At 35.6% G+C, this 16,760-nt stretch overlaps 1 protein-coding gene across 4 annotated transcripts in view; it reads right to left on the bottom strand.

The window, feature by feature from the left end:
• Positions 1 to 16,760, bottom strand: part of PDE4D (phosphodiesterase 4D) — a 621,455-nt gene that overhangs the window by 157,902 nt on the left and 446,793 nt on the right. The window contains exon 1 of one of the 4 annotated variants that reach the window (XM_055790459.1): positions 498 to 787. The exons of the other annotated variants lie outside the window; for them this stretch is intronic. Coding sequence (XP_055646434.1) covers positions 498 to 562 — 65 coding nt within the window. The 5' untranslated portion in view covers positions 563 to 787. Of the gene's footprint in view, positions 1 to 497; positions 788 to 16,760 lie in introns of those variants that run through there. 4 annotated transcript variants of the gene reach the window in all.

Here is a 16,760-nt window from a genome sequence, read left to right as displayed (position 1 = left end):
GTCTCACACATACTACTATAAAGCCTGTCTCTTCCCAGGACACTTACATCTATCAGCCAGTCTATTTATGCAGCAAAACTACATGTTACTATCCCAAAATAGCTCACACAAACTAAAGCTTCATTTTACCCTCCAGCCTCCAGAACTGCAAGCTTTATATTATAGCTTTGTTCCTGAAATTGATCTACTGAAGATTTTTAGAACGTACCTGTAAGTGCAAGGACTAAACCTGACTATGGAATGAGAAAAATGCACGTAATGGGTTAAAAAAAGACATACGTAATGGGTTCTCATTAAAAAAATGCTACACACAGTATTGTGTAAGAAAAAGCTAAATAACTTGTTCTTTACTATGAACTGTGAAACTCAGCAGACAAACATTTTCAGTAACCATGCAAAATCTATCAAGTCAAAATTAAACCCTGGGACTTTCTTGGGACATGTCTGTGTGTCATAATAGGAAGGGGAGTTTGAAAGAAGCAAACGAAACACATTACCACATTATGTCGGCATTCCTTAAGGAGCTCGTAGATCGGGATCTTGGCTTCATAACAATGCTCATTTTGAAAAATTCCTTCAGTGTTTCTAGAGTCAAACCTCAGTTGTCCTTACACAGCTCATTCTCAAAGGACTCCACTTCGAAGCATTTTTTTAAAATCCTCTGCCTTCTAAAACCCTTAAAATTCGTCTCCTGTAATAATCCAGGCTGTGGAGGAAGAATTCTAACACGCTGCAACTCCTTCCTTTTTCACGCTGAATTTACTCTAGCACTGTGCTGTTCGGAAATGACAGTGCTTTTCTCTTCTGTCTTGTATTGCCCTGGGAGGAACTAGTCTATTTTGAATCTATTCTCCCTGCAGGTCACATGGGAACGAAGGCAGCTGAAAAGTCTCTATCTCTTTCTTGCAGTTTGATAACAACAGGTTTAAAGGTCAATCACATTTAAAAAAAAGAAAAGGAACAATACTGATGGATAATAAATTAAAGGAAAAGATGAATGTAAGTTACAGTAACATTAGCGAGTTTGCAGGGAATTTCCACTTACAGACGTGCTAGATAAATCAGTCTCTGTGGAGTCAAGAAAGGAACAAAGATTTTTCATTCCAAGTTAAATAAAAGCCTTACCTAGAAATATAATTCTTCCCCTTCTTTTTCTCCTAACCCTTGCCTTGATACTGTGAATAAGTACTATTGTCTAACTTCACAAAACAGAAAGTATTCCCTATCTGAAAGACATTCAAAACACTGTGGGGAAGTTAAGTAAAAATAAAATTCCTTGTTGACTGTTAAAGTCAAACACACATACAGACAGCTATTGTTATAAACCACTGAAGGACAAAATACCTCAGTTAAAGAACTCTAACATGACGTTCTCTCTACCATACTGCAGAAAGAGATCTTTTCCTGTTACAACAAATACTTTAATAGTTTATGCATTACAGACAAACTTGCATTTATAAATTCTAGTCAAAAAATTACCATAAAAGCTTTGAAAGTTAATTTCTTTTAGGAAATAGTGTAAGCATATTTGGCAGCTTCAGTGGTAGAAGAGGAAAAAAGTGCAAAGAACTGTATAGTGAATATACCATTCAAATTACACATTTTGAATTTGGTCTGAACTGTGTTAGAATTGTTTTTAAACTGAAAAAGCAAAGTTATTGCTCAACAAGTGGTTACATGCATAATAGCCATTCCTTTGTACAGTCTTCACGAGTGTTACAGTATATTACTTTGGATGATAGTAGAGCTAGGTTAATAATGAAAGCCAGAACTAAAAATCATATTTATAACATTTATATAGACTTGGCAACTAGAAGGAAAAAATAATAAACAGGCTATACATTAAAATATGAAAAAATACATCAAATAGGAATATACAGAAAGTGTGTAAAGCTCTCTAGAACCTTTGCACTTCATTTTATAACAGTACAATAAAATGCATTACCAAATACATTGTGTATCAACAGGAAAGATCCTAACTGCCCTGGAGGCTTGTACCAGTCATCTGCATATAAAGTACTCCACAACAGCAGAAGGAATGTTAATAAGGTTTCTTGCTAAGCATTCTGTTCTTCTTGTTTTCTGGCACCTATCTTTCAAATATCACCGAGTGGTTAACACAGGACCTTTTGTAAGAGTCCTGTGGAATCATAGAAGTTAACCTCAAAGAGTGGAAAAAGCATCTGTGGTAAATTTAGCTCAAAGGGTCATACAGTCATGGGAGCTCAAAGGGTCATACAGTCATGGGACCTTTAGTAACAGTTGGGTCTGTCAGTGTGCAGGTCACATATCTATCGAAGTAGACATAAATGAGGCACCATGTTGTGAAAGTTTTTTATTCCTTAAACAGACAGAATAATTCATGAAGAAAAACAAAAATCATGTGAATTCGAGGTGCTGGGCTATTACAGAATAGCTGGCCATTTTAAAGCTTTTTTTACAGTTTGCCTGATTAATTACTACCGATAAATATCAACATTATTCCCATATCAATGAAGGAACATAAAATGAAAGAAAATGGAGCTTTTGACTAAGCAGTTGTACAATATCTTACTGGAACGGAATATTTAAGGACTACTTCTGCTGTGCCACACAGTGGGTATCTCAGGATGGTTTGTTCTCAAAAGCGTATCAGTCAAGATGCTGCCTCTTGTAGTTAATAGAAATATAATTAGAAAGATACTGTAGTATATTTGTATACTAAATATTACTATACAATATGAATACACTGTAGTTACAGGTATTTATATAATTAAAGTAGTGTTTTTCAATGCTGATTCATAAAAAATGGCTAATGGAGATGCAGACCACCAACAGTGGTAAACAGTAGCACCTATTGCTACCATGCGTTTGGTTTTGTTTTCTTTCATCAGCTCTTTAGAAATAAACCCTGCCCTCCAAGCAGGAGGTTAGACCAGGTACTATTATGAAATATATATTAGTCAGCAACAAGAAGACTACGGTATTGCAACCATGTTCCAAGCAGTCAAATCAAAGCCTGTCCTCAGGCAGCAACCTTAGAAAGACAGGCTTCCTGCAAAAAGGTATCTGTCAGGAGGAGGGAGAGCTCATAGTCCTCCAGAGAATGTTTGTTCTATGCGAAACTCAAAAATTGACTTTGGTGAAAACTGAAAAAAAGGGAGAGTTTCAGAAAATGAGGCAGTAAAAAAAAGCAACAACAAACAATCAAAAAAACCCTTAATTTTTCATCTGGATTGGTATCTTGCAAGCCACATGGAATGCAAAACCATTTTGTCTGTGATTTCCCAGCTCCATTAGTGGGAAATTTTTTTTGCAGGGAGCCCAGGGATTCAATAGTCAGTATGAGAAAGACAAACCTTTTCTGACGAAGTTTATAGGGAAACTAGTAGACCAGCTTTGGCAGTTAGTAATAGCTTCTAATTTGTACATAAAACCTGTTGTGCTACCATGAAGATCAATCGTAGTTTTAGCCAAGATTTAAATAAAGGTAAGAGCATACCAGTCCACTGTGATCACAGAAGATGACACATAATTTATTTTAGGCCCCTGGTCTTGGGTCAAATAATATAAACTCTCAACTTCTCATAATTTGAGGAATTAAGAGAATGAGAAATTAATAGAATAAAGACAGAATTGCCCATTCTACTCTAATAGCAATGGAAAATTGTGATATCAATTAATGAATTGTAAAAACAGCCAATCAGAAGCCATAAGCAAAGAAGTAAATGAAACTTCTTAAAGACATAAGAAATCACAGTATCAGATCTGCTTCTTCATAAAAGCTAAGATTTACATATTGGAAGATGGAAATGTATCTATGTTACGTGGAAGCATTCTCTTCTCCCAGAACAGTATTTTATGAGTAAAGAGCTACTGCATTTTCTCTTATTAAATCCAAAATGTCAAAATGCAAATTTTGTACAGATATGAAGTACAATAAAAAAGATAAATAAAAGCATATTCATTATTTAAAACTGTGTGCATAGCATTATAGATGCATGTAGAATATACATAGTCTAAAAATGCAAGCATTCGTCGACACATGCAACAGGCATTTGTAGCATCTGATTTGTGCATGTAATGCTGTAACTTAAAAATATCATATTTCTTTTCCTTTTTGGAATCCTTTTTTTAGGGTTGCAGGAATAAAGGCTCTCCAACTGGGCTCCTGTTGGTATGCCATCACAGTTAAGGCAAGTGTTGACTACATAATGAAAATAAGGAAGAAAGTATTTTAAAATAACAAAAATTCTAAAAGATGGAGCCATTCAGTACTGCTAAATACACTAATGATAAAAGCAGCATGAAAAGCTACAATATTTTTTATCTCCATGTATCTGTCAGCTGAGGTTCTGGCTGCATAGTTAAGCTGTCTAAGGAAGAAAAGATACAGATGTAATTAAAACACCAATAACAAAATGTGTGCAAGATTCAACCCACTTTGAGGATGCTTGTACCTTAGTTACTCATCTTCAAATTAGTAACTAATTGAATTAAACCAGTGTTGCATTGCACAAAATTGAAAATTAAAATGAACTGGGAAAAGTATGGCTTAGGGAATGAGGCACAGGACTGACTGTTCTGTTCCATGCTTGGGCAAATCTTTGTCTTGAGAGTATGGAATATTTGCTTAAACATTCTGAGTTTTGGCTTCCACATTTGTAAAACAGGGATAACACATCATGCTGCTTGAAAAGCAGTTGGACATCAAAGGGCTGAAAACATGCAATAGGTGCCAGGTTATTACTGTTGCTGTTGCATACAGACTGAAGAAATAGATTCACTATTTTCCTTTTTAAGAGGAGGTAAAAAGCCCCTGTAGTCTGGTAAGACTCAAGTTTAACACTGTATGTTAAGCCTACAACAGCTGATACCACTTTTCTTGCTTACTGGGGTGAAAAAATCAGGAATTCCTAGCAAATATGCATTGCTTTAGGACATGCAGGGACTGGCAACTTATCAAAAGAAACAGAATCCTGGAAGCCTAATGTCAAGCCTTAGCATGCAAAGAATGACTGGGCTCTTACACATGTTATTCGGAATGCACATCTGCGAATGAAAGGTATACAACAAGCTGCTGCTTCCTGATGTGCAATCTTTCAGATAGGATTATTAAGTGTCTCTAAAAACCTGCAGCTGTGCTCATTGACTCAGGACTGTCCCCGGCACTGCTTAGCTACAAGTGCACCTGGTATTGTGCACACTTTTTATTTTCCTTTTCTTCATATATGCTCGCCAGTTTATATGTTTATATGAAATATAGTTTTCAATAAACAAACAATATACACCGAGATCTGTACCCAACCTTTCTAATCTCTAGGACCACATACTCCACAACAGAAAACATTTTATCACAATCTGCACACCACACCAGTTAGTATTGCTGAACTGTGACTTCCACAGTTCATCCTAGTTCATCCACAGCACCAGATAATCCTCTTATGTCCTGTATTGTAGAACAAGACTGAAGGACAGAAAAGATTAACAAGATATTCTTACATTACCTGCATATGTTTGAGAACTAGTAATGCAGGGGTAGGTTCAGAAGAGATATCTTCCAATAACAAGCATTAAGACAGAGAATTAAAGAAGGAAATTTTTGACCCACCAGAAGATTCTGCCACTGCTCAACATAGCAAATGATTTTAAAAATATGCTTTTATATAGTATTGATGGAATGTCAGGTAATTAAACTCCGCTGTCCATTTCTAGGTAACAGCATATCCCCTTTTGACTGGAGTGACTCCATCAAAGAGGAAAAATGTGTGTGTAACTGCGTAAGTAAAATAACTGAAAAATATAATAGTAATTACTGCTTAGAACCCGTAAGAATGGAAAAAGGCAAACAAAAGGGCACAGAAGAAATACAACATACGTCATTAGTGTTTTCTTTTATATTCATTTACATTTAACTGCCTGGATCAAGCTACCTGACTTATGAATAAATATGGTTTATTTGCTCGGTGAGTACAGTGTAAATAAAGTTACTATGTGCTCTACAAAGGCTTTACCAAGATTCAAGCATGCAGAACTCCTCATAGGCAGCATGGCAAAGAGGGCCTTATGTGAGAATACCCTGTTCTGCCACGATGCCTGGTCTGAGAAGACTCAGCCTCAGTGCCAGGTGCTGCTGCCTGAGCAGCAAACAAGGCACATCTTGCAGAGAGGCCTCACAGTGCCTCTCTCCCTCACATAGCAAAGCCAGGTTCTTGATACATGGTGGACTTAAAACATGTCCCTCTGCTTTTATTCTGGGCCAATTTTCATGTCAGCTATGGAATTAAGAGTGGCAAATTCAGTACTAACTGACCATTGCTGGTCCACATTGACTCGGTTGTAGAAATCAAGCTTTATCACGATAGATCTAGTACCTATGTAAAGCTTCATTGCTAGACATTCAAAAACAAAACAAAAGATAGTTTTTAGGAGAAGGAAAATATTTTTTTTCTGACAAACATTGTATTCTAGGCAAAATGTGTGATGTCACACTATGAGGTATGGCTGTGGTCTGTGGTTAACGTCCACCATTAAGGCTGTAACAAAAGGTACCTGCTAATGTTGGACTAATACTGGATAACAGTGAATAGCCTAAGATTAAATACTAGCCCACTGGAAGACTTTAACTTGAGCAGAGCTAAGGCTTCCAACTGTGTCAGGGTGGTTTTCTCTTGTTTTTAAAATAAGACCAAAAAAAAAATCCCCAGATAATCAGCCATGTCTCTCAAATATTTAAAAAGACCTATAAAAATGTGGTTTGTATTACAAAAAAATAGTCTTTTTTTTTTTTCAGCTCTGAATGGACATACTGCAGTATTTACAGCACTGATTACACTGTTAAATGGAAAGTCTACCAATGTTTCCATCAGGCTCTCTGTTTTTCAACCATTTGCTTCACACAAACTTGGACTACAATTTCTTAGCTAAATAGCTGCTTAAAAAGTAAACATTGGTGGCTCATATTTAAGTTAGAGCTAAGCAGTAACTATGCCTTTCAAGTGCAGTATGTCAGTCTTTTGGGCTAAAAAAAAGACTAAATTTTTTTCTTTTGTTAATGAAGCAGTGGCCGCTAGGAAAAGCAAGAGAGAACTGTATTCCTTGTGCAAAGATTTCATAATTGAGGCTGGTCCTGGACAGAGTTACTGTTAAGTGTCAGGCTTACTACTTTGAGAACAATATTTTGTAGGATTTATCTTCCTTCATCTTCACCTTGTTCAGAAGAATGGGATAGTCCTGCTGAATATCATTCAAACACGAAAGTGAGCAATTGAAGAGGGATATCTAGAAGAGACTTAGGGATACCGCCATTTCAAGAAAACGATGCATATGTTTCACGATGATGATTAATCTTTTTCAAGAATACAAAATATACCACAATTTCAAGACAAAACTTATACACAACCTGAAAATTTGCACATAAAGGAATTTTATGTTTGCTAATCTTATGTATTAAACCACTTTTTTTTCAACTTTGCATATACATATGTATATGCATATGTATATATATTTGCATATACATTTTGCTGCCTGGATCAAGCTACCTGACTTATGAATAAATATGGTCTACTTGCTCGGTGAGTACAGTGTAAATGTACTCCTGCCGCACTCTCAATTTGTCGAACAGCTGACTTTAGCAGTATTCCTCAACAACACATTCTAAAATGAGTATTTTTCAGTAATACGTCTCTTTTTTTGGAAGGAGTGCAGCAATCAACTTTCACTATCAGAAGTCTTCATGAAAATAAATGTGAGTTAGGGTTTTTAAAACAGTGTAACAGCACAGTTCTCCACAAAACAGGAGAGTGGATTTCTCAATGTTATTCACTGGAAACTTGGCATCCACAGGTATTGGACCATGACCTGAATGAGTCAGACACGGGTAAGACTCTTGTTTGGTAGAATGACATCATCCATACTTCCAAGTGCTTCAGAAAAATGTGAGGAAGTAAAATTAAACCTGAATTATTCATTATGCAACCAAACCTTTCTTGAAGAGGAACTACACCTCTCAGGCATTTGTGTTTCAAAAAATCCACTTGAATTTGTATAATATTATCTAATCTTGTTTATCTCTGTTTCTGAGGTATGGAAAACTCCAAAGACTTAATCTAGCTGGTACAGGGAGAAGAAAGAAAAAAGCAAGGCTTTATATGAACACTGAGAAGTACAACATTTGCTTGAATTTTAACACATGATTTTAATTAAAAAAAAAAGCTATGTGTTTTACTGGACAGCATTCTATGAGCACAAATGAAGGTTAAATTGAGAGTACCTTACTTGCCATGAATTATTCACTGAGAGCTAAACAAGGCACACTGAGAAAGGAGTTTTCTCTTTAGCCTTAAGCTGTCAAAAGGTTTGGTTGCTGATTTAAACTGGTCAGCCAGGCTCCTGCTATAGATAACTCTGTTAGGTACTCGCTGGGATACTCTATTTCCATGATTCAGACATCTATTTTAAGACAGAGAGAACTGCTCCTCACAGCTGTCTATCTGTGCTTCTGTGGAGTATGGCTTCCTGCTTATTTTATATTAGAAACTAGATTTTGGGCAGTTCAAGGTGTAATTGATAAATCCTATGGTACCAGCCTAAAAACTATAAGCTTCTATAACATGATTTTTTTTCTTTTTTCTCTTCACCCTCTTAGTTGTAGCAATTGAACTGAATGTAGATAAGATTAAATTTTTTGCTTTCCTAGAAATATAAATTCCAAAATATTTTCATATTTGGCCTCATGTCTTATCATACTTGGATTGCGTGAGAGATGAACCATGTTAAGACACCTCCCCAGTCCATAACTAATGTAGTAGCTGTCATGGTTCAACACAGCTACACTTCTGACCTCTCGCCCCTTCCTCCCCAGACTGGGGAAAAATAAAGCAATCAAAAGGAACCATTGAATCTAGTCCAGCTAACTTCCTTCTAGACATTTGCTGCTGTGTTAAATGAAGAAAGACTCTTTAATTAGAAAAACAGGAAAGGCACCAAGTCTTTTTCTTGAGTTAGTTTGTTGGTTTTTTTATAATAAAGGCTCTTCATCAACCTTTACAACACGCATTTCCTAAAAAAAACCCCACCAGCCAAATCATCCATGTACAACTGCAATGGGAAGTCCTACCTCTTAATTTCCCTTCTGTGACTGATACGCTGGAAGTCTGTTACTGATGTACTACTTCAGATCATTTTCAGTGATGACAAAGAGTAGTTCAAATCAGTTAAGGGCCTTGACTTCACTCCTTTTTTAACAAAGACTGCTTCTTTCAGAATACAGATAACCAGGTACCTCTCAACTTGATATTTTTAAAGTCTTACTGTCTCAAACACAGTAAAACCTAAATATTAAATTGTCACTTTGAAGAAATATGAAACTTTTCTCTCCATTCTTTTATAAATTAAACAACTCATTGAAAGTAACTTTTCCTCCAAATAAATTTTTGTTTACGGGAACACGCTTTTAAAAATAACATCTTTGTCATGGTAGCTTTTTAGAAAGGTTACACATTCTTCGTAAGAGCTACATGGTCACAATTGCTATCCACTATAAAATAAACTATGTCTCGGTTGGAAAATACAAAGTTAAAAGACGTTACATCAGTTACAAGTTTTATCCTCTAAACAGCTGTAACTGGGTTGATCTGAACCTCACAGATTTTCAGTATTAATTTGCTCTAATATCAATCAGTGTTTGAAATGACCTCCACTGGTTAAATCTTACTTTCATTCTCCTTGAGCTCTGACAGATTGTGAAGCTAGAAACTATTCCCTGACTCTAAAAATTCCTCCACACTCAGCATCCTCTCTTCTTATATTTCAACCGTGCTGCCAAACGGAAATCTTGGTTTTTTTCTCAATTTAACACCACACCTTCTCTTAAGCTAATTCCATGGCCCTCTATTTTTGACATCTTCTTTCTTATCCACTACCTTAAATCATTTAAAAATACTGTTAAATACACCATATTTACGTGGAGGAGCCATTACATTAGCCTTCTGTATTAAACTCTTACCTCATTTTACCTCACCATCCTTCTCATACAATTTTCTGATATTCCTGTACAAGCAAAATGTTAGAACAGCTTTAAATAAGCATTATCTCATAGATTTTTCTGTCACATGACTAACACTCTCACTTATATCATGTTATCCTAAAACGTTTTCAGCTTTGGTCCTTCATTTTGGCCAAGCCAGCCTTGCCATAGCTGAGCATCATTGCTTCCATTTGGACAATACTTGTCAGAATTATTCTGTCCAGACTCCCAAAACATAATCAGACCTTTTCTAACTATTCCCCAATGGACTTTGCTGGTATCACCACTTCCTAGTCAAAAAGACAGCCACATCCTTCTGGCTGACTATTTCAACAGTGTAATTCCATTTTCATGTCCTTATGTATGGCCCCCCTCTTGGATGAAAATTGTATTTTCCACATAAATTCTACTCTCTTTCTTCTAAGGCATTTTAATCTGCACTCTATCAAACAGTTGACTTCAGTCTGATAATAAAGACTGCTTCAATCACCCATTTTTTTCTTCCTTCTCAAGCATGTGTGTTTTTCATGCAGATACTGTATGCAGGGAAAAAGACCCCATAAAATTTTAACTTCCCCTCAACATTATTTTTTAAGTTACTCTTCAAAACATGCTCTTCCTACAATGGTCATGTCTAACAATGGCTAGAGAACAACAACTTGGACTTCTATTTTATATAAGCTCGAGTAAAATGCTAGGCTTGCTGTGATCATGGAGATTTTGCTACTTCAGAAGATCCAGAATCACATTGCCTACATTTTATGGTGACTACCTCTTCTCCAAACACAGTTATTCAAGTTGCCTTTTTACTATTGCATCATATTTCTCACAAAAATCATAAGCTCATTGGAAGACTGTCTATGCCACACCTTGAATATATTTCATGCATGTCTGAAACATGAGAATATTCAAGAAATGAAGAATCACTTATGCAAGGACTAAATTAATTTTAAATTATTTTAAGTCTGTGTCGAAGCTGGTCACAGATAACAGTGTAAAATTAGAGTACACATATTAAATTGTGCAATAATTCAAAATATTATCCCTGTGCCAATAAAGATTTTAAGTATGCTGCATTGGAAAATTATATTTAACAATTTTATAGAAATTTACAGTAAAAAAAATCTAAACTACAACAGCTATTATTTGAAACTACTTACTTTAAACAGCATGTATAACAGAATGTGCTCACTCTTGGTTGCATTAGAGACAATCTGGGCTGTATTTCAGCGTGTTTGCATGAAACCTAGTAAAACTAGAGTGAGCCTTTTCATTCCACTGACAGCATTTCACATGTAACTTTGAAAGGTGGCTTGCTTTGATTCTGCTACATGTCCAAGGGAAGGTTGAAAAACTCATACTGGGTTGCAAAGACCACTCGGACTCTTATTCTCTCTTATTTCCCATCTTAAATTATCTACATAAGTACTGCAAAAAAGAAACTTCTCTAAGTATATGTGAAAGTTTACATGAAAGTAATTGATTCATTTACAGAAAATTTCAGAAACTTTTACACCTACAAAGTTTCAATAAAGTTTCTTCTTTGATATTCATACACAATTTTAACAATTCAGAAAACTATGTTATATTTGATATTGCAAACATTGTTAAAGACTACTGCTGACCTTAAATGTTGGCTGTAAGAATATCTTTTAAAATGCTCCATGCCTATAGACACATATTTCATAACTGCTATGTAACTTGAGCTAACATTCAAAATACACTGGCAGTTTTACAAATCACAGCAAAGGCCACATTTCTGTCTCTGGAATATGAAGTTGTAAACTGTTAAAATTTATTTTTACTGTTTAAGCAACTTCTATATATGTAAATAAATTCAATCCTGCGAAGTCATGCCCAGCTGATCAACATCGAGATAAGGTGACATTTAAGAGAAAAACTGGCTCAGATTTTTTTGCCCTCTTGTTTCTCTCCTTCATGTTCTGTTATTTTGGACAAGAACACAAATATATGATTCACTTTGGTTCACTTTGGCATGTTACAGCTGAAAAAAAGATCTTGGCATATAAAACATTTCTCAGTTAGGATGCCATTCTTGCAAAGATAAGGATGAGTTATTAGGATGTTTTGCCCAAAAAATTCTCAATCTAATACATGCTGTTGTGATTGCGGTTGAAAAACTATGGCTTCTTCAATCTTTATTTTAAATTGTATTTAAATTTGAATTTAGTAAACATTTAAAGCTTAGTTATCCCAATTGTCCCAAGGAAGTCCTCCAAACAGTGCATAGGAAGTTCTCCTAACACATGGTTTGCATCTGCGCTGTTTCTCCTTCTAGCATAACAGCTTCCCCACTCAAGCCCTCAAATGACCACTTGTTTCATGACCCCTAGCCAGGTGGTTCAAAATGTCATCATTTTAGAGAAAGCTCTGGGCAGGAATCTTTCTTCTGAAAGGCTTGCACAGAAAGAGATTATAACAACCACTAATTCTGCCAATATTCTTTCTCAGAGAGGCACCTAAAGAAAATAGACTCAAGATTATCTTTCTAATCTTTAATAATTTTTCAACTACCTAGGGAAAAAGAATAACCTAGAAAGAGAAAAACATTATTTTAATGCAAGGAAATGAGAAACCCATTTAAAATTCACAGGTACTAAAATTATGATTGCAGTCCTTGGCTTTGCAGTTCATAAAGGATTCATGCCCTCTTGTCTGAGGATATGCATAATTTTTTTAATACAAGACCTCCTGCATGCACAGTCACAGCGAATGAAACAGTAAGATCTGATCTGTGGCTGCCTTGCCTGACACAGACATGTGCAGCTGGCACACCGCTGGAGGCTGAGAGCTCTCAGGGAGGAGGCTGAGCTCTCAGAACACCGAGTACGTTCAGGTCTACTCATCCACAACCTTGTTAGGGATGACCATGTGTTTCCAAAATGTGAGCCAGCAGCTCTTTGTACCAAAATAATGTCTGCTCTTAACTTCTAAAAGAACAAAGATGTCAGAGAAGGATTGTTTTGATTTTTTGAAATAAACCAGGGCATAATCTGGGACTATTCTAGGATCTGAATCCAAGGTTCCAAAAATGTAGATACTGACAATGAAATCTGTAGTACCAAAACCCCAGAGTTTGAATGTGTTAATTTTGTAAGATCATAATCAGTGCAAGACATTTCTAGATAAGTCCAATTTGCAAAGATGTCTTTCAACAAGTGAGTTGACAGTAGTAGAAAAAGGGAAAAAACTTTGCATACACAATCTTTTCATCTAGATCAGTAACTAAAGACTAATATGAATTAGAATGAATTGCGTTCTTAGTTTGATCTGATTCTGTTCATTAATTAGACCTAGAGAAGAAAAAAATAAAATGCAGTACCTTTGAAGAAGAAAGGGGTGCTGGAAAGGGAACAAATAGCAAATCTATAGAGAGCAAAAAGAGAGAAATAGCATCTATAGAGCAAAGGTGGCTGTTTGGCGAATAGGGAAAAGATAAGACTGAAGAAAAAAACCCAAACCAATGTCTCTGTGGATTTTATTAATTCAGTGTCCATTAAAATGAAAACTTTTACTTCCCAGGCTTGCCTTTTGAATATATTGCTGGGTGTCCTTAGTGTGCCACACTGAGGGATGAGATACGCATGGCTGCTCTTGTGGTTCTGACCTTTCTCTGTTGCTTCAGAAACATGATTCTAGGTTGCAGAACTTCTGTATTTGGACTCACATGGTTTCTATGATGACAACCAGTGCACCGGATAAAGTATATTGCACTGGTGATGAGCAGATGTAGGATCTATGGATTCTGATATTTCTCTTGTGAAAGATGCTGATTATGGTGCTTTGACTATCTTAATATATAAAAACATTAGAACTTTGCTTATGGGCCTAAGAATTTCCCTTCTACAGCTCGGTCAAATCCCTCTGGTTTTGTTTTGTTTTCTGAGAATACCATTTGAAATAGGCTTCCTTCAGCTCAGTATACTAAGATGGAGAAGGGGTTAATGCAACATTAGAGAAAAGCAATAGAAAAAAATGCATTGGAGCTTTAGAAAAACATGAGTTATTTTCTTGACACAAAGTTCTCATCAAGTTTTATCAGCAACTGAAATCTTAGTGAAAAGAAACCACTGAACATCAGAACAGTCAAATCATGTTTCTAAATAACCCTAAGGCCTCTCCTACAATACAGTTACCCTTTCATCCTTTACATATCCTGGGTTTTGGTCTAGTTTTAGTTTGAATATGAAACTTATTTGATCTTTTATCTCTTGCAATATGTAGTATTTAAAACAAAATTAACAACTTGAATCTTTCTCTCCTGCAAGGATTTATCCACAGATATATGGAACTGATATAATGTCAGTAATTCTAATCTGTGGTGCAGACACAAATCTGTGGTTTAAATCTGAATATGCATGAGAGCACCACATTGAAACTTATCCCACTTCAGCTTTTTTAATATAAACTCTTTTGACAAGCTGGAGCAGCTACACTGGAGCAACAGAATGTGTTGCTCTTCTCTTGGTAAGTACAGCACTTTAAAAAGTAACCTGTTTTCCTTCAAGTGGGAAACACGACAATAAAGAAATACTACTACTACCAACCAAAAAAAAAAAAAAAAAGGCCCTATTGTTTATTTTCTTATCCATATCTGAAATCAGTCTGGGATCTCTTTCAGGCTCAGCTGATGGGTCATTACTCCTAAGAACTAAGCCATGCTACAGCACACGTGCCTATTAAGTACACAAAGTGATATTTAACTACTCAATACATTTACTTTACATGACAGGTTTCAGATGCACACACTGATTTTTACTCTGTTGCAATTGATCTATAATTTGAAGTTGACGCTTCCTAATAACATCTTCCTGCCTCATTTTGCATTATAACTTCAGCAAACACCATCCTATGTGATAGGAAAAACACCAGTAAACTGAGTGGTTATTTACACTGGTAGAGAAAATAGCACCACCAATAATATATTATGATACTTTTTAAAAGTGAGTTTGCAGGAAGAGTAAGATAGAAACCTCATCTAACAAATATGGTCCTATGTTTTTATTTAAAAATATAACAAGTATCAACAGCAAAAAATAAAATAGATAATGGAAAATGAGCCAAAGCTTTTGCAGCTTAATTAACCAGGTTTGCATTTGGATGAAGAACTGGAGAGCCTCTTCAGTTTTCAGGGGCATATCTTTGTTCATGTGTGCTCGGTTGTCACTTTTCCCTCCCAACATATAAAAGCTAGAAATATCTATCATCCCGTGTTATCCATTTGAATTTCACACTAAATAGTTTTTGCATTCCAGGTCTTTTCCTTGGGTTTAATCAGTTTGAATTATGTATTATAGTATGTCACCTTCCTGACAAGTCATCTCAGTAAGATAGGTTTGGTGCAGTTCAGTTAATATGGTTTCACATGGATCTTGGAAAACATTTTTCCCTGTAAATTTGCTGGTATAATTAGCATGAAGCTGAACGATCTCAGCAGGGTTTTTTTCATAATTTTTTACTACTTTATATATAAAAAAATCTCACAAAACTTGCAAGACTCAAAGTTGAACCAAATCAAATAGATGTCAAAGAGCCAGTTCCTGAAAATTTTTCCTTTTACTTTGGTCTGTCTAACACATGGTGCAGTAACAGTAGTGTGCTACAGTAGACTGTTCATGAAATTGAATGCATACCAAATTACAAGTTAAATGTATGGTTGTTTTTATAGTATATTTGGTTTCTGTATGGTAGGATCAGGAATATTCAACATCAAATAGTGTCTGACAGCTGCACTGCACTGTCTAGTTTAACTAAGCCTCCAGGATTTTCTTTTTTTCAAGATGAAAAATTAAGTTTTGTATTTGAACTAAAAATGGAAAGCAGCAACAACAAAAAATCTTGACTTCTTCACCAGCAAAACCTAACTTTCCATACCACCTAAGAAGGACTGAAGACTAAATGCAAGGTTTCAAGGTGGTATTTTACACAACCTAAATTTACTGTGTTTGATCCCTTTGTAGCAGTTCAAAGAGGGAGGAGCTCAAGTACTACTGGTTTAAAGTGCCTACTGCTTCAAAGTGTACAGAGCTAAGGGCCGTGTGGAGCAGGAATGCTGTTTTGGTCCTGTAAGTTGATATTTTAGGAAATGTCACCTGCAGACCTCTTTGGTGACCAGGATAGTAAGGCAGCTAAGTTTGTAAATTAAGCTTCCAATAGTGTTAGTTAAATGGTATTTATTTAATTTAAAAAGTCTTTAGAAAGCCTTAAAGGTTTTGCCATATTATTGATTAAAAATAATTAACAGAAGCATTAACATGTAGTTTATAAATTCTGAATACCATTCAACAAGAACCACAAAAAAAAATGTTTTGTCTTGATATTAAACTCACCATAGTAGTGTTGATTTGAAAAAGAAATTAAATAAATACAATTACAGGGGCTATGAGAGATATAGAGTGGATAAACAGCAATGTAAAAATGTTATGAACACAGTCTGAGGCCCAGAAAAGGAACTTTCTGCATGACAGTGACACTGGCCTGCCATGTTTGTCTACAAAACAGGTTGGGATTTGCCATAAAATTTTGCCTTGAAAACTTTAATGAAGCAATATGTCTATAATCTAAATCTGCATCAAGGTGCTGCTTGTTACTGGCAACCTAGGATGGCTCTGACCTATGCCTGGCTATTACACAAATTATTGGTTATTCATTGCAGAAATAATCATGATAGGTTAATTTATATTCAGGGAAGGGAAATGTATATCTCAATATCTTGAACGCAGTAAGGTGCACC

Source organism: Falco peregrinus, chromosome Z, assembly GCF_023634155.1.
Source record: "Falco peregrinus isolate bFalPer1 chromosome Z, bFalPer1.pri, whole genome shotgun sequence".
NCBI classification, from domain to species: Eukaryota; Metazoa; Chordata; class Aves; order Falconiformes; family Falconidae; genus Falco; species Falco peregrinus.
Note: the sequence above shows the minus strand (reverse complement) of the source record. Positions and strands in the feature narration are given on the sequence as shown.